At 47.1% G+C, this 23,222-nt stretch overlaps 1 protein-coding gene across 9 annotated transcripts in view; it reads right to left on the reverse strand.

The window, feature by feature from the left end:
* Positions 1–23,222, reverse strand: part of TNIK (TRAF2 and NCK interacting kinase) — a 152,038-nt gene that overhangs the window by 68,531 nt on the left and 60,285 nt on the right. For all 9 annotated transcript variants that reach the window (XM_039556896.1, XM_039556895.1, XM_039556894.1 and 6 more), the window contains exons 3-4: positions 5,083–5,139; positions 6–131 (exon numbers count right to left, since the gene is read on the reverse strand). In XM_039556896.1, coding sequence (XP_039412830.1) covers positions 6–131; positions 5,083–5,139 — 183 coding nt within the window. The remainder of the gene's footprint in view (positions 1–5; positions 132–5,082; positions 5,140–23,222) is intronic.

A 23,222-nucleotide genomic window follows, 5' to 3' on the forward strand; every position in this document is an offset into this window, starting at 1 on the left:
CTTACCCAGAGCTGATCATCCATTCCTGGTGGGTTCTTTTTAATAAAAGCACCATAATACGTAGCAATATTTCGGTGGTGAGAATACTTCTTCAGCATGTTAATTTCTTGTTTGATCTCTTCCTCTTCATCCTGGGATGAGGTGTAAAGAAAAGAAAAACAAACCCAAAGGCATTAGGAGATGGCACTTCACAGGGTCCGAGTTGTCTTTGTATGTGGGTGAACCTCCAAGCACCCCATTCCTGACCAAACTCTCACAGCTTTTTTGCACCATTTTTTACAGCCACTTTGCAGCAGATCCTGGGAGCCTGAGAGCTGGACTGGAGTCTAATGTTGCAGTGAAGCTCAACCATACCTGCATTACCCCAGTGATGCATCACACACCCTCACAGACACACCAGAGGTCCAAGGTGTTCTTTTAGAAACCACTGCATGGCAGAAGTGCTCCGGTGCTCCCAGCCCTCTGGCACATCACTCCTGCCCACCATGGAAGGAGCACAAGACCTCTGGAGAAATCAGGAGTTGCTGGTGGTGGGGTGGCACCACATTGGGAGCAGGCAGGTGCTGCCTGTCCACAAACTCCATCAGACTAACTCAATCCTGGTGACAAGTACCATTCCCATGGGCTGTCCCAGCCCCTCTCTGTCCCATCTGCAAAGTGGCATTAGCTGAAGCAGCTGAGGCAGAGGAGCCACACCAATTCCTGTTTTGATATCCCACCTCTTTGTTCTCAGACCCATCAGACGTGCCCTGGTTTTATTTTAAGCTGACCGAATTCCAGCCCGCTGTATTTCCACAGGCAACACTTAGCACCTTGATGTCAGCGAGCTTTATTATAAAGGACCAAGAAGGGCTGTTTGCTCTTTATCCTCCTTTATTCCCCTCGTGTCCCTCACCTGCCTCTCTTGACCTCAGTTTTTCAGATGGGCAAAGGACAAGACACCCACAGAGCAGCACAGCTGCAGGAGCAGCTCTCCTCGAGGAGCAGTGCCCCCTGACCAGGTGTTACACAACATGGACAGAAACATGTCTTTCTTCCCAAAATACCATGGGAAGTGATTTAGTGACTACGCTCCTCCATTCAGGGAAGAACAGCAAAGGTGAGGATAGGAGGAACAAGTACAAGAAATATCTGGATGGATCTTGCATAAACAACCTCCAGTTTTATTTTTGGTATAAGCACAAAAGAGGAGGAGGAACAGACTCAAACATTACAAAGAAAACCAGGGGACTATTCTGGAAGAACCTTTATCGCCTCTTTTCTTCAAGTCAACACAACTTTGCTCGTTTTCATCTGTCCAGGAAACCAAGGAATGTAACATGAAGTTTATCAGGCCACAGAGGTGATTTTTTTAATTGAAGCCCTTTGCAACAACTAAAAAGCAGCTGGATGCTCAAAGTGCCGGGAGCAAGGAGCAGCACTCAGCACAAAATCCCTCCAGCTCTCTGAGCACCCAGCCAGCTTTTCAGTCATCCCTCAATTCATTCCTGGCTCTCCAGGAAAAAATGAAGGGAAGGCAGAGGGATACTTGGTCTACAGTTTTATTTTAACTCTGTCTTCAAGTTGAAGAACTCAAAATGGGGGGAAAACACCTCCAAAGCATCAGAGCTGTAGATGGCACCTGAGGACGTGTCTGCATGGCCAGGCTCAGGGGCTCTGGCCCAGGCTCCTGCTCCAAGCAGGCCTACTGAGATCAATCATCCCCAGCAAATCCAGTGAGGAAGGGAAGAAAATGGAACCATCACAGCAAACTGCTGCAAATACTCCAATCCCAAACCCAACAAAAGCCACAGGCCAGGCTTTGCTGCTACACTTTGCCTCCATCAATCAATTCTGTTGCATCCATCGCTGGAAGTAGGTCATGCAGCACACAGCAGGACCAGCCCCTCAAAAACAAATCTGAACTCTTAATTCAGAGATAGCAGCTGCCCAAACTGATGAAGTGCTGTAATTTGAGGGCCTCTATTCTGCAATCTTCCCTAACAGACAATTAGCAAGAGTGGGGATGAGTTAAACAAAGCGTCCTTGTCAGGAGCCTGTCCGGATTTAGTGTAAGGCACGTGGTCAGGATGAGACGCTGCTCTGGGAGCTCAGTGAACACAGAATCACCATGGTTTGGGTTGGAAGAGACCTTGAAGATCACCTAGTTCCACCTCCCCACTATGGGCAGGGACACCTTCCACTAGACCAGGTTGCTCAGAGTCCCATCCAGCCTGGGCTTTACCCTCCAAAAGTTGCAGATGGCCACACTAAGTCTGTTCTCTGCTGACTTCTGAAAGACACACTGTCAACAGAGATATCCTGGAAAAACAGGTGGGATGGAAGGTCAGGATCAAATGAAGCACTGAAATTGTGTGTGAGGAGGAGGTGAAGGAGTGAGTTTGGGTTTTCAGCAGCAGTCTTTGCACTGAGCCTGGATCAGGTGCCAAGCATGGCTGTAGGCACAATGCAGGGACCAGCTTTAGAAACTCCTCCAGAAGCAATACCCAGGACCATTCCTGCAGTGGCTGGAAGACATGGCTCTGGAAATGCCTCCAGCACCACGAGCTATGAGGCACAAGCAGCCCTCACCATGTGTCTTGGGGTGACTTTATGATGTTGTATCCCCTATTGCTGTTCTATGCCCGGTAATTAATTCTGTGCCTTTCTGTGCCCTTAAACTGAGCCTGAGAGGGGGGAGAGGAAAAACCAAGTGAACTTTTCAAAAATGGTTGTTCAAGGACACAGACACACACTCCTCTCCTGCTGCAGCAGCAAGAGCAGAGGAAGCACCCTTCTTGCTTTACAGCCAGCTTTCAGCTCCTCTTCTCCGGAGGAAGACCGAGAGTTGAACTTTGGTTTTCTGGGACTTTGGCTTTTCCCTTCTTCTCTTCCGGACTGTTTGAACATCAGAACACATCGGGAGAATTTTGCACCGAGGCCCCAGAGGTGGGCCCACACCCACCCAGCTCTGAGGAGGAGGAGAGAGACCACACCTACAGAAGGACTCTGAAATCTTCCCAGGTTTCTCTCCACAGCGAGAGGTTTCATTATTTAGTGTTATTACACTTTTCCTGTGTGTTTGTTAAATAAATAGTTTTCTATCTCTTTCACTTTCCTCCGAGGAAAATTTCTTTTTTCCCGAACCTGGTGGGGGAGGGCTGGTTGTAACCTGCCTTCTATCAGAGGGTATTTCCCTCCAAATTTGTCTAAACTGGCACACCATGGCACAGGTTTGCACTGCCAGCACCGTGGTCACTGCCCATCCTGCCCGAGCCTGGTCCTGCCCTGAACATGCCTTCCCTGCCTAAAAGCAACCTAAGGGGAAAATAATTAAATATCCAAAAACCACATCCCATGACAAATACCTGATTTACACCTTCCACATTCAGAAATGAGGGCCAGCTTTGCCAAGGAGAAGTTTTAGATCAGGGACATCTACTTTAAGATGTGTATGAAATTATTACTGGTCGGGATCAGATTTCAGGTACTTTCCTCCAATATCTTTCCTTGGAAGCAATGGTGTTTTCAAACCACTGAATTAAGTGAGGATTCAAATTTAAGCCTGTGTTTGGCCTCAGAGTAATATTTTGATTTCTCAGCTAAAATTCATTCTAACATCAGACTTCATCCCATGGGAATTTCACTGCTATTTATGTCATGGGTTTATGCTTGGTGGGTCTGCCTATTCCCTTAGAGCCTGCTTCCCATGGGAACGAGATAAATGGCACTTGTAGATACTGCAAGTAAACAGGAACAAATCTCATTCACATTTACAGACTTATTTCCACACATCATTTCACCTGTTAGCACCAAAAATAACCTGGATGAAGGTCCCATAGATATTAATACCACACCACAGCATCTAAGGTATTTCAAAACAGATTCCCAAGGCCAGCTGACTGCTTTCACAGAGAGTCTTTTCTGTATGTGCTGAGCTCCTGAAAGCTAATTTAAAACATTAACTCAAAAATTAAGGTGGGTAGATTGTGATCAAGTCCTAATTTTGATATGTGTTATTCCAGTTAAAAAAAAAAAAAACAACAACAAAAAAAAAAAAAAAACCAAAACACAAAATACCACATTCTTACTCCCAAGCCTGGCATTGTTTCCAGTGCAGGAACTTTGGCAGGGGTAGTACTGCACTTAGAAAAAAATTATTGAAGAAAAAGCATCTTCATGCCACACTCCTAAATGGATCTGTTTAGGGTTTTAGGGATCATAGCAACTCAGTTTTTCTTTTGTGGCAACTGGGAAGTGGTGAAACTAGTCTTACCCTCAATTTTGCTATTCATTTAATAATTGGTAAATTCTTGGTTCTCTCATTCTGACAGAAGTTTCAAAAGAGCCACCTTTGAGACCAGGGTGGTGTGGTTTTTTTCCTCTTTATCAGTAGGATGCACAGGAATTATTCAACTTGCCTTGTGAAGTTATTCATGACAATAATTGCAACATAGTTTTGGTGAACAAAAGCTCTTCAGTGAAAATCATGGATGCAGAGAAACAAAAATGAGTTATGAATACACAATCCTGTTGCTACTTTTGACAAGGTCATGTGCAACAGGACAAGGGGGAATGGCTTCAAACTGACAGGGGGCAGGGTTAAATGGAATATTGGCAAGAAATTCTTCCCTGTGAGGGTGGCGAGGCCCTGGCACAGATTGCCCAGAGGAGCTGTGGCTGCCCCATCCCTGGAAGTGTCCAAGGCCAGGTTGGACGAGGCTTGGAGCAACCTGGGATAGTGGAAGGTGTCCCTGCCCATGGCAGGGGGTTGGAACTGGATTTTTAAGGTCCCTTCCAAACCCAAATTCTATGATTTTCTTCAGAATTTATTAAGGCATTTAAAAGAGCCACTGCTGGAACTGGATGTTGCTTTGTTTCAGCGTGAAAGTACTCAGTCTCCAAATCTCTTTCAGATTTATTTTTTTCTAAAGTATTTATTAAAACTAAAACCTCTTAATGGCACATATCACATTAAGACAAAGGCAATTTACTTCCCAGGAACATCAGTTTTCCACCCACCCCCACACATTATCACACCCCTTCCCCTTTCTCCCCTTATCTGTAATTTAAGGATGCAGGAGGAGGAGGAGGATACATTACCCCGGTGACGTCCATAACCTTAATAGCAGCAAGCTGGCCTGTTTTAACATGACGACCCTGCAAAATAAAAGGGAGAAGTTTGTTTGGTTTTGCTCAGTGACAGTGTTTTCCTCGCAGTGAACAACATCCTTAAACAATCTCCTCGCCCTGGCAGCATCCACACATTATTTGTTGCTTTTTCAAGAGCATCTTCACAGCAGCTATGATGGGAAAGCAATTCCCTCCCTTTCCTCCTGCCATTACAATTAATTAGTACAGGGCCTTCAGTGCTGTATTTTCCTGGCAAACAAGTGCTGGAAATACCCTTTAATGCTCAGCCATGCACAAAAACCAGCTCAGGGCCTCTCCTGAGCACAGAGCATGACTCGGCTATAACGGGCTGCTGGAGCTGAGCTGATGGGAATGTGCTGGCTGGGATACCCACACTGCCTTCAGTCCACTTGTGTCCCATCCCAGCTCTCATGGACCTGGGGACACACCGGGACCCCTGGCCTGCAGGGTACCATATTCACTCTGACCAGTAATTTATTCATTTTCTGAAAGCCTTGGTTAGCAGGCTAGAGAGGTTTTTTAAATTTTCAGCAACTGAAAAAATCAGCAAACCACTGCAATGAACTGTTTGTTGCACAGTGCTCGACTACATTAATCCTAATGGGAAAATGCCTGGGAGAGATGGTGAAAATATAAAAGAGCTCCAATTATTTATGAGGTCTTAAAACCAACACAACTGCTATCAAGCAAAGCAATTCCCAGCCTTTCCTCCATTCCCGCGAAACGAATCACCCAACATCATATCCAGATTGTTCATATCAAATCATTCCCACCCCCAACTGGAGGACATGTGCTCTGCTTCCAAACCAGGCAGTCTGAGGAAAATATGCTTTTCCTCCAGGAAAGCCAGCAAGTGCTGATCCAAACAGGAGAGCTGGCAGGCAAAGGTAAGCACCCCTACTTCCCAGCTTCCATCCCTATTTACCGTGGGAGCTGCCCTAGGCCCCATCATGTGAGATATGAAGACACAGAGAGAATGGCAGCTCCTGCCCTGCAGCATTGGTAATTAACACAGCAAGGACACAACCAGGAGCAGAGGTGGAGAGGGGTCAAGCTGCAGCATGGTACAAACAGGGAAAAATAGAAGCTTTTCCTAAATTGCAGGCTTCTCCTGCCTCCACACCAGCGTACACGATGAGCTGGGGTTTGTGTCAGGTCTCCCAGCCCTCCTGCAGGCTGGAGATGGTCTTTCACACCATCTCAGCTCAAGAACCCTAAATTACCAGACATGGGAACCTCTGCCTGGTCCCTCAGGTTTCCAGGCACGGCGCTAGGAAGCAAACCCACGCGCCGGCTGTGGAGCAAGGCAGCATCATCCTCTCCAAATTTATGACTTCACCAGGAAGCCAATTCACCCACCAGGGCGCCTCGCTCATTTATTAACACAATTTATATGTCCTGAGCAACTGCATGTTCTAACAGCGGAAAAAGAGCTTTATTTTAAAATATGTGCAACATAAAAAGGAACAGAACCGAGCACAGCCCAGCAGCCCCGGGCAGCGGCTGAAGCATCCCCTGGATGCGGCTGTCGGGAAGGAGGGGCACGTCGCTAGACACCATCTATTTAGACAGCATGATCTGCAGAAACAAATCCTCCTCTTCCTAAATTCATCCTTGCTGGCTTGCCCAGGAAGTCCCCACATGTACTGACACTTTAATTAAAGCCCACAGAGCACCAGCAGGGTAAACACTTGGACCATGGCACGCCCCATCTCCTGTGAACTGGAGGAGGAGGAGGAGGAGGAAGCAAGCTGGGGCATTTCAAACCATGGATTTAGGAGTTATACCTGCCTTCATCTGATGCATCACCACCTCATTTTATATTTTAAGGAAATGCCCCAGCCTTGCCGTGGTGAAGTGCTGCTGCTTCCCTCAGTACCAGCCAAGGAGAAATGGATCCCTATGTGTCCACAGCATCCCTCTCCCAGGAATCTGCTGCCTCCTTGCACACCTCCCAAATATTTACAGACAATGGTAAGAATTTAATATCGTGTAAACATTTACCAAAACAAAATAAACCATTCGGAAACATATGTTAATGTAAGCCATGAGGGGCACTTAGTCACGCAAAAATCAGGCAGAGTAGAACCAGTAAGTGTTCACCCTGGGATACTGTAGCAAAGGTTTTTTTGTTCTATAGTTTGTTCATGACGATGGATTGTAGAGCTTCACCCTGACAGACGAAGCCATCCAGGGAAAACAGGCATCTCCTCACTAGCCAACCATCCCTTTTAATTCAACCTACTGCTCAGCACTGAGACTTGCTGTGAAACCTTCATAAATAGTTTAGAAAACCCAGTGGATTTTTACCCTACTGCAGATGTTCTTGAATTTGCAATAAGTATACAGAGAGGCTGAAGGAAGACACCGAGAACTGGAAGTGAGAAATATAACAGAGGAATTAAATCAACATCCAACCTGTACCCATTAAAAGACGTCACGGCAGCAGCAAAGCCCTCTCACAGCGTCAGCCACCAGCCGCCTCTGGCACCTTGGCCACACAGATTCCAGTGCCTGTGCCCAAAGCCTGGAAGCAAGATTAGAAGCACCCATGCCTCTGCAGTCTCTCCAAAGTATCCAGTTGGATCAGGCAGTGGAGCCACCTGTGCCAAAGCCAAGGCAAGCTGAAATTGGGAATTAATTAATGTCAAGTGTTAAGTTTTCCAGTGTTAATCTGTGCTGCTGTAAGAAAGCTACAAAAGAGGATTGGGGTATGAGGATAAGAAAAGCACCAAAAAGCCCCTGTTGTGATGCTTTTACCTCCTGCGCGTCCTTCACCCATAAAAACTTGGATTTTTCCTTTAAACCATCACCACAGCAGTGCCCTCCACTCAAAAACCACACTAAGACTGAGCCTTATTCCTGCTCCCCTGCTCAACTCTGCCTCCTCGACACCAAAGATGTGGGTCAAAACAGGCAAGAAGTGTTGAAGTTCAAGAGAAAATCCCCACTTTTTCAAAAGTCCTCCATTTTGGTGCCCCCAGGGACATGCTGGAGAAGGTGCCCGAAGGCAAAGCCCTCAGGAGGATGGGACCTTTCCTGGGTAAAACAGTCACTCGTAGCCTTCAGACCACAGCACCAGCAGTATTTTTGGTGACAGGAGCAAAGGTAGCTGGCAGGGAACAGCCATCATTGAGCCACCCTTGCTCCATGCGCCCTCCTCACCTCCTGCCTGCCTTTAGTCACCTGTCTGCTGTGGGAAAGGAGCAGATGTGCTCCTCAGCAATCTGTAACACTTTGTCTTCTCACCCTCTTGATCTCCTATTGTTCAGGATTTTCCAGTTTGTTGGGGGTGAGCTGCTTCCAGATGCTCTCACAGAAGGGAAAGAGGTGCACGAGAACCAGGATCATTCCCTGAGCCCAACCTTCCACCACATCCCACCATCCCACCACCATCCCCACCCTGCTGCAGGGCTCAAACTCCTGCACGACACCGCCTTTGCTTTGGATGTAACCATGGGTTTTCCCAGCGCTCCCTCCCCACTCACGTGGGGTGAACCTCCAGAAACCCAAGGAGAGGAAGGAAGAGCTCTCCAGGAGGACTTTGGTCACCCCCATGTTGGCTGTTCACAGTCAGCACTGCATGGCTTGAAGGAGCACTGCTAGCACCACCTGGGGTACAGCTCCTAGAGGCCTGGAACACACAAACATCCTCCAATATCTCCCTGCTCTTGTCCCACAGCAGGTTCTGCCTCTGGCTCTTCGTGAATTCAGCACTGTTACAGACACTGATGGCATAAAACCTACAGGAGGAAATCTGAGCTACTAAAGCATTTCCCCCTCTCCAGATTTGCTGTCAAGGTTCACTTGGGTACAAACGCACATTTCAGCCTCAGGATTATTCAAGCATGATCTTCAAAGCTGCCACAATTTTTAATTAAACATCCACCTGAGCATAAATTCATGCTCCTAATTACTCTCAAAACGTTATATCAACTGTCACTAACCTGATAACGTCAAGTATTAAGACTAATTTCTACAAATGAAGCAAGCATCACGAGTTTTTTTCTTCAAAGGTTGTGGTCCTCACACTCCATAAAGTGTAACGGACCAGAGAACATTGGTAAATGCTTTTAAACATCAATTGATGCAATCAGGCATTATATTTACTAAATAAATAAACCCTGGCCTCAATATCAGCCTTTTTAGACAACAACTTCATATCTTGGCCCAAAATTCAAGTCCACATTTTAAGGACAGAAAGAGGATGATTGATTGTTGCTTTTTAAAATTTTCCTAGCACAAGCACGGATTTCACCTCTAAGCAAAATCTGCAATTTCTGTACCTAGAAATGTATTCCGTCATATATACTTAACTTGTGCTGTCGGCTTTTATTCATCCAACAAAATAAGTGGCCCACCACCTGCTGCAGCCAGTGGGACACAACCAGAATTGTCACTTTCTTGAGAAATGCAGAGCTCCCATTTCCTTCTGCCAGGCAGAGCAACATCTCTTACACTTCCCAGCCTGGATACGCAGCCTCCAACACCCTGTGCATACAAAATTCCCACTGCAGGCACTTAGGGGAGTAACCATGTTGTATGTCTGATACTTTACAGCAAAACACTTATAATCCAACCATTTTGCACTGCCCTTACTCATGCTGCATGTAAATATTAAAATGAGTGGGATCAGGGTGCTCTTGCAAGGCCCTGCTGAAATTTCGACAAGAACAGCCCTGCTGGGACCAGACCACAACGCCAGCCCTCACCACTGAGGAACGCTGTGTCTCACAGAGAATCTCAGTGAACTGAGACAAACAACAAAAACTCTCATGGAAGTCCAAATATTACCACTTTGGCAGCAGAGAAACCTCCCAAGTAAATTTCTTCCATTACATTTCTGTTGCAGTTAAAATACTGAGCCTGGTGCCAGCAGCCCAACAACCAACCTTTCTACTGTCCAACTCCTGCCTCCAAACCCAGCCATCAGACATCCTCAGCACCACCACATCCTGCATATTCCTCCTACAACAGGAATGGCACAGGACACCAGAGATTTTACCAGGTTAGAAGTCCCCAGCTCACTTCTCTGTGTTAATTTTTGGTAAGTGCTATGAGAAACTCTTTGCCCAGCCCCTACTTCTGCACAGGCACCATTCAAGGTGTTCACTGGTGAGTCCCATCTCCTCCAGACTCTGTTTCAGCATTCAAGACCTTCTGCAGCCAAGATCTCCTGGGATGAGCCAGAACTTCACACAGGTCTATGGTCTAGGTCCTGCCAGTTCCTTGTTTTCCTGTAGTTAAAGGTAATCCAGGGACTCGGTCCAAGATTTTTAGCATGAAGGCACTTTAGCACTAATGCACTGAAAACTGCATCCAATTTTTCCTGGGAGAAGGAGCTTTGCCTTCCAACAGGAGCCGTGAATCTGAACTGCTATCCTGCTGTACATTAGACCATTTTATAGCACCTGGCATGATTTGTTCTCAGCTTTTACAGAGTACAGGCACATTTATGTACTTGGTTTCCCATTGAAAGCAATCTTGAGGGTGCCAAAATCCCCTCTCCAAGTAGTCTGAGGGGCTAAAATACTTATTGATGTAAAAAATAGGCTTATTCTAGTGTGAAAATTCAGCAATCTCCAAAACAAGCTGGCTAAAAATGACATACACGAGCTTTGCACTTGGTTTACAGATCTCTTCAAATACATCTGAAATAAATCCATGTATCTCAGAAGGTAATTAAAACATTGGATACTCTGCATAGCAGGCCAGCATCAGAAAAATTGAGTCATGAAACAGGATGGGGGAAAATGTTTATTTTAACAAAGAGTAACATATCTCTTTGATTAAAACAGAGCAATCATGGGCCAAACCTTATTGTTGCTGCCTGCACTTGACTCCAGTACTGGGAGTGAGATTTCAAGCCAGTGGGGACACAGAACACCACCTGGGGACCAGTCCTTACCCTGCCCCGGAATTCAGCCCCATCTCTCTGCTTTACTGCAGCGGGAGCTTTTTGAGAGAAGCAGTGTGACCACAATGGCAGTGTCCTTCCTTCCCTCCACACCCTTCCATCTCTCCATCATTTCCTGGGTTTAAAAACAGCTTTGCAAAGCTTCAAAGTGATCCCACTGCCTCAAGGCACCAAAGGACATGACTGACTTATTGCAGTTCCTTTCGACTTGGGGCAAATTCCACTGAAACCACCCAGACTGTTCCCCCGCACTTCGACGCTCTGTAAACATCATCCTCCAATAAACATGGCACACCTGAAACTCCAAGGCTTTGACACCAGAAATGGCAAACCTATGAAAAACAAAAAAAGGTGCATCCAGTGTTTGACATCTCACTTGGTGGCCAGGTGAGGCTCCAGGGTTGCTCCTCTGCTCTCCTGAGCTCTCCTGCAGAACACTGGTTGCTCACTCGAGCACCGATCTTCACCTCTGCCCACCCTGCTGCCTTCATTTGGGCTGTTTCTGGAGAGCAGACAACCTTCCCTGAGCAGGACAAACACAAATTTCACTCCTCCCCTTATACCTGTCATCTTTTCCAAGCTTTTGAAGAGTAAAATCTTGAAAAACATTCAGAAAACTCAAAGATAAACTAAACAAAGTGGATTTTTTTTTGCTTGCTTGTTTGTTCTCAGCTGGGCTTTTTTATTAATACATCAGTTTGGACTGAACAACCAGAGCTTCCCTTTAGAAAAGCCTAAGTCTGCTCCCAGCACAGAAGCCTCTGATTGCACAGGGCCAAGCTAATGCTCTGTGCTGACCCACCAGAGCCGACCTTCAGACTGAAGTGTTTCCAGTCTTCTGTATCAATCCAAGCTCTGATCAGGACCCTGCAGCTCAGAGAGCTGCAATTCCATTAATGCAGCTCCACAATAGCTCTGACGTTAAGTAAAGAAGGCAGGATTATTAGATTAACAAGCTAAATTGTTAAATTAGCATATTATTCATCTCCAGAAATAACATGCACTACAGCATATAGGTGAGCAAGACTACAGTCTTATATTCCCTACATAAGGGAAACACATCCCTTACGCCAGTGCTTGTACTTATTCCATCCTCTATCCCTCTTGTAGTTCAAATGAGGCTGGAGACTCCTCCCTCCAGCTCAGGAAGAACCAGGTTTCCCTCTTCCATGGATAAAACCATTGCCTTAAGTAGTCCAAAATCAGCATCAGAGAGCCTGAATCCTTCCAAAAGCTTCTGGAGATGATTCCTCTAGATGTGGCCTGCTCCACTTCTGATTTCCACCCAGGGAAAAACACTGGTTAGAAAGCCTGTCCCCCCTCTCTGTGGCACCATTCAGCACCAGCACACTGGCCATGCCAGGCTGTGTATCTCCTCCACGGTCACACCAAGGACTGTGACAGATTTTGCCCACAAGTGTTTGAAGATGCAGCTTTTGAAGGTCTGCTCATCATGGTCATAGCAAACCTTGCCTTGCAGCAGAGCAGATTTCAAGGTGTTTCTGCATCTGTCAGGGCTTTCCCAGAGCCCAGGAACAAACGTTGCTTTGGGAAAGGGAGGTCAAAGCCTCAACGTGAGCAAGTCTAGGCTGGAAGAGGAGTGGGTTGAGCACCACTGCAGGGAGCAGAGAGAGCTGGAGATCATCAACACACAGCAAATACACTGCAAATGGGATTTAGGAGCAGCCTATGGAAACCTGAGGCACCAAAGGACTAAGGAGCGAGAGATGTTCCTGACAAAGAGTGATGTATATATAATAAAAACCAGAATGACAAGCACTGTTTAGGAAAATATTCACTGAGTTGGTCCCACACTGAAGGCAGCAGGATTCAAAAGAGTATCAGTGGGATGAAAGAAAGGGATGCCACCATTTACCACTGAACCCCATGCAGCCTCCCCAGGCCCTCTGTGAGCTTTGCTCCCTGCCCCAGCATTCCCAGGTCCAACACAGGGCAATCCCCATGGGTCTCTGCCAAGGGGAGCAGCCCATCACCTGCAGCCCCCCAGGCAAGGAGGGCAGCAGCCAGGCCTTGGGGTGCTCCTTCCCCTCACAAGGATCTGTCCTCCTTTTGCCCCAGCTCCTCTGCAAGTGCACATTTTCACAGCTAAGAAGAGGCAGCACAGCCTGTTCCCAACAACATTAGTTCATGACAGCCATGTTATTACCAGCCCTTAACACCCCCACTGTGCTTCTGTTTCATGTCGCTGCCTATTCAACACTGCAGTATTCATAACTAAAATTAAATCTGCCTTTAGGAGACCCACAAGGCACCCTTTCACACAGGCCACGTCTCTGATAGAGGCACCAGGTTGTTCCTCCCAGTGGCAAGCACTGAGCTGTAGAGGCAACGGTGCTGCCTGGCCCACCCAGTACTCTCAAGGGAGATGCCTGGCTCTCGAGGGTGGCCCAAGAAAGACCCAGCCTTCTCCAATGGGCCAGGCTATCCCACAGCTGGCACCTTCCCCCCAGAGCCCTGCTGCCTGACGTGTGGCAGGGGCCATCACAGACATGGCCAGGTCTGGACTGCAGCAGGGAGTTGTCACATCTGCAGAATGCCACGCAGATCCCCTGCTGTCTGCAGCCCACAGCCAAGCATTTCTGCATGGTCCTAGGGCACGACAGCTTTACCCATGGCCAGAACCACATCAGCTTCAACATTCAAACCCAAACTCTGGGATAAGCCCAGCAGCTTCAGAGCACCAATTCCCATCACAGGTGAAGCTAGCTCTGTACAGGACACAGGAACAGGCATCCCAGGGCACCAGGGAGCTTCTCTGTAATGACTGGGGCTGCTCATGACTTCAGAGCAAAAGCTCAGTATGAGAACGAGCTGCTGTGTCCAGAGCTCAGGGGCACCAGCACAGTCTCTACAAAACTGTGTGTTTTGGCAGCTGCTGCTATTTCTTCTGTACTTGTAGAGAAACAATTCGTTCAAAAGAGATTGTTCCTAACCTGCTCCCTGCTGCAGGGCAGACAGGGCTTAATGCCTGCAAACGTGTGCGGCTGCCTCTCATGGCAATCCATCCCAGAACACTAATGGACACAGGTACCCCTCAGCCTCCTCAGGCTTTTGGTACCCCATTTATCTGTGCCACACAATAAACAATTGCTTTGCAACATCTGGAGTGTCACCTGCTCTTTAAGCCATTCCCCAAACCAGTAACTGTCTTGCAAACCGAGTTTAAAAAATGGCCCTTACGGAAAAAACACTACACACAGTGATGGAAATGCAGTTTCTGGAAACACCTCTGCAGTGCCATATGCTTGACTTCGAGTCTAGTTTTATAGTAGCAAGATTCAATTTTGGAGGTGGCACATAAAGTGCATGGTGATTTTTCAACCAACAACAGCAAGGGAGAACCACCTTCTGTGAACCTGAGTGCTTGGCATCTTCTCTGGCAGCAGGGATGGACAGCACTGGTGGCAGGAGACAGCAACAGGGGAGCCAGGTAACACAGAGGCATCTGTTATCTAAAGCTGGTTGAGGGTTTTGTGCTTTTTTTCTGTCCCTGTGTAAGGAACACTGAGTACAAAGGAAAGCCCAATATTTGTGGTGTTTTCCCGACCATTTAATTCAAGAAATTTAACTCTATGGCTGTCAATGGCTTTTCATGAAGGGATTCCATTGCATTTCATTGACTTGCCAATGGCACAAACCAACCGTGCCCATGTTCCCATGAATCACCCCAGCTGACTGAGCAGCCCAGCCTGCTCTCCCAGCCATATTTTTCCCATTCCCTGTGTTTCTCCACATACCTGCAGGGCAGGACTCTTAGCTCAGCTCACAGCACAGCACAGCTGTCCATGCTGCCCCACGTCCCCCATGGCCCTGTTTCTCTGCAGACACGATGACTCAGGATGAGATCCCACCATGGATCTCTCTGGACACCTCAGCAGGGGTTATCAAATGGGGCTCTCACCTCTGTCACCTGCTCCACGACTCCCTGCTTGCAGAAAGGAGCCTGAACACAAACCCACCGGGTTCATTTGTGCACCAACCCTAACACCCCAAATCCAGTAGAAATTTGGGGACTTCTGAGGTCCAGTCCCAATGCTGGTAATGGCTGAACCTATACACCATGAGCCAGGATTTATATCCAGTCACCTTGAACCACTTTCTAAGCAAACCATCCTTACAACCCTTCCACTGCCTCCCTCTTTGAGCCTTTCCAGTCCTGCAAACACTTGGATCAACACAGATCTAACCCCCTTGATTCCTGCCCACGTGGCAAGGCTGACTGGCACCTGAGCCAATTCATACATTCAGGCTTCACTCATTCATCAGTTGCCAGCTGACTCCAAGTCCCTGTCTCAGGGTGGTAGAAGTAACAAGAACAAGCTGATAAAGGTACTTACGTTTTATGGGGCTTAGGAGAAAATACCACAGCTGCCAGAAAGTCTCACATATATCTCTTGGGTGACTGAGGTCGTAGCGTGAGGAAAATGAGTGTAAGAACGACATGAATAACCCCATATCTTGTGCTGTGGAGCGCAGAGGTGCTCCCCTAATCCCAATGACTTTGTAGCTCAAGATAACTGCAGACCCTGTGCTGCACATTTCTCTATACATGTCAGCTCAAATATCAATTTCAAACCTCACATACTTGAAGGCAGATGGACATCACACTCCCTTTCATCCAGAGTCGCCTCTAGGGTTTTTGTCTGCCCTGAGCAGCCTTGACAACTTACTGTCCATCCCATCCTACCCTGAGTCACTTACTGTCAGGAGTCAATAAACGTTTTGCAGTGCCTGTGTTCTACTGATTTAAAAGACCCAGCCATGCCTAGAGCAATCCTCTGTGATATGCATACGAATTTGGCTGCACAGGGAGACATCAAAGCTTTCACGTTGTCCGATGTTTCAAGCAAGTCAGGTACAGAGTAGCAAAATTTTAGAATTGTTTAATGGAAAAGGGAGGCTGAGAAATGACATGCAGGCCCCCTTCACCCTTGTATTTGATTTACATCTGTCACACGTGCACTCGCTGCTTTGTCTGGGATAAAGATGAGATTCTTGACTCCGCTGCGGAACAGCCCCTCTGTGGCTCACCCTCTAAGCCAGCCTTGTGGGCTGGGATCAACGGCGTCGATCAGCAGATTAAACTGCACTGCTTTTACAGCTTCTCCATTTCCCAGTCTCCTCTCTCAAGCAGGAATTTCCTACCGTTGCACTGGCAAGGCAAAGCTTTTGTATGAAGCAGTAAGGCAGCCAGGTCACTGCCTTTCCCTGCCTTCCCTGCCAAACAGATCTGATGGCACCATTGGGATGCCCTTGCATGGCAAAGGGTCCTCCTCCCAGGACACCCAGGGCCCCTCACTGGTCCTCATTTCTCCACAAAACAGAGAAACTGGGGTGCAAGGGCTCCTCTAGGAAAGGAGTGAGCCCTGAAAGACCCCACAAACCAGAAGAGCCTCCCCAGCCCCACGCGTGACCCCCATCCAGCCTTGCCACAGGCAGCACAGCAGAGAGAGGCTTTAGCCAGGAATTTGAAAGCAGGGAAAAGAGGAGGAGGACTTGGGATAAGCAGAGGAAGGTTAAGCTGGTACCAGGGATTACATGGGAACAGTACAGCTCAGGAATGAGTGGGAGGAAGCCAGAAAGGACCGAGTGTCCCTGCCACCTTCAGCACTTGGGGACATGAGGGACGAGCCCAGCACTGGCACAGCACGTCACTGTTTGGCAATTCCGGGACTGCTGCCACTGCCTGGTGTGGTTACCAATGCGGGAGGGCTCTCCAGCCATTAAGGGCCCTACTCAGAGAGCAATAACATGTACAGACACAAATCGATGCTGTACAGTTTGAAGGAACTGACTGAAGGCTATGGATTTTACTCACTGTTATTTGCAAAGTGAAACAAAGCAGACAAAAAAGCTCTCAAAGCAGCCCAAAAAGCTGCCTGCAGGAACGTGGGCAGCTCACGAAGGCTGCCTGCAGCTTTGCAGAGAGAACACGTATGGGCAGGGGGTGATGGCCTTTTATTCCACTGGATAAAGATCTTAGTGGAAATCTGAAAAGCTCAGTGTGGCACCTCATCCACAGCTAATCCACACGGACTATGCCATGCTGTAGGCACGCCAGGAAGGAACCAAGGCCAGGCACTGCACTGAGTCACACCACAAACCTGCAACTTCAGCTGTACTAAGAGAAAGAAATTGGTAAGATACAGCTTTAGAAGCATAACTCCAGACCTGCTCCTACCTAAAGACAGCTCAGGCCACCCAGAAATCCCATTCCCTACAGCCAGGACAACATGCCACTCCTCCCAGGCCACCGCAGGCTTTTAACCCTTTCCCAGCAGGATCAATGTTTGCTAAACACTAAAAGTCACCAGTAGGTTACAGGCAGATTCACATTAAAAAGCTCTTTCATATTCAAGGTCTTTCCCCTCAGCAAGAGCTGGCCGTCAGACAAAACACCAGTTTGCTCATGCTGCTTGGTATTCAGGGACTGGTCACCTGTAACAGAGTGGGCAAAGGTGGTTTGTAGAAGCCACCAACATGTAAGAACAGGGGAAAACCTCCCTGCATTTTTCCAGGGAAATAAACCCAACCTGTCAGTTTGCCCACTCCTTCAAACCCCCACAGCCAGGGGTAAGTTTTGGTATACACTTAACAGGGTGCATGAATTTCCTTTACATTAGAGCCTTGATTGAGTTAATGCTGATTTTTAAGTGTGCTGCAGAGTCTTAAACTCCAAGAAAGGATGGAAAGCACAGCCAGGGATGTGTGGCGTGAGGCAATTTCCTGGGATGCGAGGCCAAGGCCGAGCCAAGCAGCTGGGTGCTATTCCTGGATCCCCACCAAGTGCACTCGACCTTGGGTGAGAGACTGGGCTCTTTGCTGCTCGATGTTATCCCCCAGTAAAAGGGGTAAAATAGTACTGCAGTTACCCCATAAAGATGATGCAGTGGGTGATGCTATACTGCAAAAAGCCTCCAAAGCCTTGCCTAAGTGTAGAAACACGTTAGCGAATATCAGGAGTTGTTCCTCACGCACCCGTACCCCGCATCAGAGCCGTGATTTGCACCTTCAAACAACAGTGCTCTATAAATTCTTAATTTTTTTTTTCTGCCACAAAGGGCTTTTGTTTTCCCAGGAGACTTAAGAAAAAAAAAGTCAACAAAATTTCTTTACATTTTTAATTCAAATGCTTCTACACAGCATTTCCACAAGACTGCTTAAAAAGCACACTAGAAATTGTAATTAAAAGCTGATCTGCTCCACGAAATGACTCAGGCTTCTGCAGCTTCAACCCTGGCCTCAGACAGCTCTGCCAGTGCAGCACTGACTGTTTCCAATCAGCACACAGGGAGCTGCCAGCATTTATGAGAGAACAGGGGAAGGTTTCCTTAAATGCGAAGGATAAAAGAAAAAATTCAGTTACTATCACCTACTATCTGACCAGCATCAGAGGGGTAATGAGCAGACTGTGAGAGCAAAAGATCAACCCCCTCTCTAATGCCCATAAAAATAACCCAAAGCCCATGGACAGATGTGGTTTTCTGTACAAATACCATCATAAATGTAACCTGCCCCTTTGCCTTTGGAGCAGAAAACTGACTTGTCAGATTGCCTGGTATTTCTCATCCCTCCCACAGCTGTAGCTCAGCAGGACACACTGGCTGCAGAAATATCACCCTGGGATTTAGTTTCTAATATTTCCACAGACATCACATTTCCCAGAGGGAGCTATAAGATGTGCTTGGCTCTTCTTTTGTTGTTGTTGTTGTTTCAGTAATCACAGAATTGTTTAGGTTGGAAAAGACCTTTAAGGTCAACGAGTCCAACTGTAAACCTTACACTGCCAAGTCCAGCACTAAACCACATCCCCAAGCGCCACATCTACTCATCTTTTAAACCCCTCCAGGGGTGGTGACTCAACTGCTTCCTTAGGCAGCCTGTTCCAGTGCCTGACAACTCTTTCTGTGAAGAAATTTTCCCTAATAGCCAATCTACACTTCCCCTGGTGCAACTTGAAGCCATTTCCTCTCATCCCACGATGCAGGTGAAGGGCTGAGGTGAGGCAGGGATGTCCTAGTGCTCCTCACAGTCACGGCTTCTGCAAGAGGTGAACCTGGGGGACTCCTGGGTGGGCGAAGGCAGCTGGGAGACTCCCAGAGAATAATGAAATGCCAGGGCTGCATTTGCTCAGACAGGAGCAGCACTGTGAGAAGCAGAGCATGTTTACAGCAAAGGCACCTTTTACAGCAAAGACCATGAACTTAAACCTCTGGATATGCTTGGAGACTTGAGGGAGAAAACCTTTGTTCAGGGCATGACAGAGAAGATCCCTGCTCCCCTGAAGCCCATCTGCCATTCAGTCAGTCATACAAAAATAGAAGATTACACAGCGGGGCAACAAATGCGACAGACCATTTTTGCTCCCCCGCCAGTGCCCAACTTGTCTCCATTCAGGTCATCACCCTCTAGAGGCATGACACCAGGAGCAAGTGCTGTGACTGAGAAGCCACTGGCAGCAGCACCAGGACTGCACAGGAGGTGACTGCAGAGCCACAACTCATCCTTGCTGCCTACAAGCCATGAGCCTCCAGTGCTTCAAACAAAGGAGGAAGATGAGTAATTTCAGACAAAAGAATGAGCCATCATCAAAACTTCTCACACAAATATCTGAACTGGATTAGGTACCTGTGCTACAAGTCTCTTTCTTTTTTCTATTCTTCTTTTTTTAAGCTTTTAACATTTTGTTTCCTTCCTCCAGATTTCAAAATTCCTACCCGCCTCTGAAAGAGCTGAGCTGAAGTATTCCCTGAAGGCTACTGTTCCCAGTACCTTCCAGATCAAGAAGAACCAAAGGTTTCAATAAATCTTGTTCCTATTCACACACAAGCACTCCTATAAATTTCTGTTGCAGTATCTTTCCTTGTCTTTGCTGGCTCTCAAAGCATTTATGTGATGGACCAGGAAGAAATGGAACTCAGCAAATAAAACTTACCCTGAAGATAAATGTAAATATAAAGGGGATAAACTGCCTTGCTGTAGATGTAAACCATGCAAGGAGATCAGTCACCACTAAGGTGACCTGAATGATGGATGGCCAAGCTAAGCTGTCCCCTGACAGCAAGTTGGGTTTTGTGGTCGTGGATGATAGTTGTTAAGAATGAGAGATTTCAGCAGCACTTGCAGCCTGGGAAAAGCTCCTTATACCTGCTCAGAACATGCCATCTGTAGCAGCCTATTAATGTCCCCTGAAACGATGGTCCCTTCCCTCCCAAAAGGGCTTATGCTGATGATAAATGAGAGTCATTCTCTGTCTTAAATGCTGATGGGGGAAGAGTCTTTTAGAAGTTATAAAACCTGCCAAAATTATCAGTAATGCACAATGTTGTGATTTAGCACAAACGTGTCCCAGTTCTGTGAAAATACAAGGCAGAAAGAAGAAGTGAAAAACACCCCAAGTGACAACAGAAAAGCAGATCTTGGTCTCCCCTGAAATTCCTGGACAGCTTGAAATCCCTTTGAGGAAATCTCAAACCATTTCCTCTTCTGAAAGTTCAGTGAACAAGTCAAAAATATACCTGTCCTTCCAAAATAAGCATCCTGTTTTCCTGAATGATTTTATGCAGATTAGATTACCCAGCCCTTGCTCTTCTGCTCCGAGCCCAGAGCCACTTGAAATACAAACACTTAGGGAAAATCTTCCAACATATAGCAAACCTGGTCCTGGATGACAAGAGGTTACCAACTTGGTAAGTTGCTTTAAGCAACTGAGTGGATAAAGCAGATTTCCAGGAGATGGGTGGTACATGGTTCCCTGGCTCATGTGCCACCTGGAAACGCTCTGCTGTGCTGGGGCAAGTCCCAGGAGCGATGGGGTGGGAGGATGCCAACACCTCTCATTCTGCAAATGCTGTGGTACCAAGAAAGGAAAACAGAAGTGAAACAAAGCCTAGTGGAGCAGGTGGCAGGAAAAGCAGTCATTTCTCTTCTCCTCCCCCAAACCCATTATTTGCAGCAAAGTATAAACCCAAGTGTCCCTAAAAATACAAGTTAAGGCTTTCTGTGGCATCGTCTGACAGCAGCTTGCCTCCAGCTTTCCAAGTCCTACGAGCCCTTACTGCCTCCTCACTGCCCTCCTCCTCTCACCCCTTCATTTTCAGTCTTTCCATTTTCCTCCCTTTTTCACATACTGTTTTTCCCTGTTTCATTTCCACCACAGTCCTGGCAAGGATGGCAAGGCATTCACCTGACACCAGGTATCCCCCTGGTACTTGACATCCATCTGAAAAGGAGGTTGGAGGACTTGGTAAAAAGCCACTGACCCCACAGTTTCATCTCAAGAAGGGTGCAGGGACAGGACTGATGAAGGGTTTCTCCTTCCCCCACCCATTCGTCTCTAACTGTGGCACCTGGACACAATACAAATTAGAGCTAAAAAGCACCTAAAAGCACGGAAAATGAAACAGGCTAACTCAGAAAAGCAAAAGTACATCTAATTTAGTTACAGGGAAATAAATGGCAATTCCAAGGCTGCAAAAATGTTCCATTCTGTAAAAGAATTTATATACTTTTAAGAAAGGGGAAAAAAGGTGGGCTGAGAACATTCTCCATTTATGACTACTTTCCTAAGATCTGGCTGTGCTGCCACACCAGTATTTAGCAATTCCCCCCTCTCGTCACATAGGCAAATGTAAGGATTCACATTTCTCAGGTAACTCACTTTTTTACTGCAGTCCTAAGGTTGTGTTTCTGCAAATTTATGTTTTGTTTCTCTAAAAAAAAAAGTTAATCGAGCATTGCTGCCATGTAATTATTCACAAATGGGTATCTGCCACACAGGGCCTTGATTTTCACATATTTTCTACACTACTAAACCTGACACAAACATTTCAGGCTAAAAATTATTTCCAGCAAGAATTCCCATAATTCCATGATTCTTGTAACATATGGAGGAAGATACCATGCCACCTTTTGACTCACTAACTTGTTTTCTCAACCTTGTCACAGGACAGAGCTCCCACTCTCAAGTCTCGGGCACACTTGACTGGGAAGCTCTTGCAGTGCTCCCGAAATGCACCCCAGCATCCTGCAGGGTTCCTGTGTGGAAACAGCCAGCATGGTGGGTCTCCTGCTCAGAGGGTGTCATGTTATCCCTTCTCAGGCAGGAATGAGGGCACTGAGCCTTCCAGGGGCTATTCCACTCTATTTATTCCTACTGATGTCTGTGCTGTGGCATTCCTGGAGAAGCACCTTTGCTTTCAGAGACGCTCAACCATCTCCCACCCATCCCAAAACCAGTAGGACTTACCCCAGCACTCAAGCACACGATCTTCTAGGCACAGCCTGGTTTTCTGGGTACAGATCACATCTGGGAATAACTGCTGCTCACACAAAACCCCCTCGGTGTTCACTTGCAAGCCCATTTTCCCCTCACACACGGCGCTACCATGGCACCAGCGCACCATGCCATTCCGCGCCTGCCAAACCACACTTCAGCATGCTGACCACACACATTCCTTGCCCTGCAGAGCAAAACCCTCCACGCTCAGCTTGGACTAAAAAGATGCCATCCCTCCTCCATTTTATCCCCGCTTCCTCAGGAACGAGCCGGGATTCGACTCACGTGGGTGCATGCATGCGTGCACTTGCAAGCTTTAGCACTATTAGCTAACTTCAAAGGCATCAAAGATAATTATTTTCTACCAACTTCATGGCAACAGGCAGCTGGGTGGCAAAGGATGCTGGACGCAGCCTTTCAGGAGGTTTATCTCCAACAGCTTTTAATCCTGCTGGCCTCGTTCTCCAGTCAATTATAGCAGCCTCAGCAGCCAAAAAAGTAATGGGAGTGAGAGACTATAGGTATAAGCAGACATAATAGAATCCTAATTTAATTAGGGAAGTACTCAATCAACCAAGAGACATAAATACAAAGAAAACCAGGTTTATTAGCTCTGGTGCTGGCAGAAATGCCCATTTCATTCCTGATTACTGGGGGAGGGATAAAACAGATCAGTAATCTTAACAGTCCTGGTTTGCTCTTTCAGAAAAAGTTAATTACAAAACCAAGCAAAACTCAAGAGCTTCTAGAACCACAGCACTCACGATGGGCAAGTAGCTGAGCTCAATATGGAGGGAGCCAGGTTCTGGCTTAACTCTGGTTACAGAACATAAACTACAGCTGGACCAGCCTTATGGGAAGAAGTTTTCAACC

Source organism: Corvus cornix, chromosome 9, assembly GCF_000738735.6.
Source record: "Corvus cornix cornix isolate S_Up_H32 chromosome 9, ASM73873v5, whole genome shotgun sequence".
NCBI classification, from domain to species: Eukaryota; Metazoa; Chordata; class Aves; order Passeriformes; family Corvidae; genus Corvus; species Corvus cornix.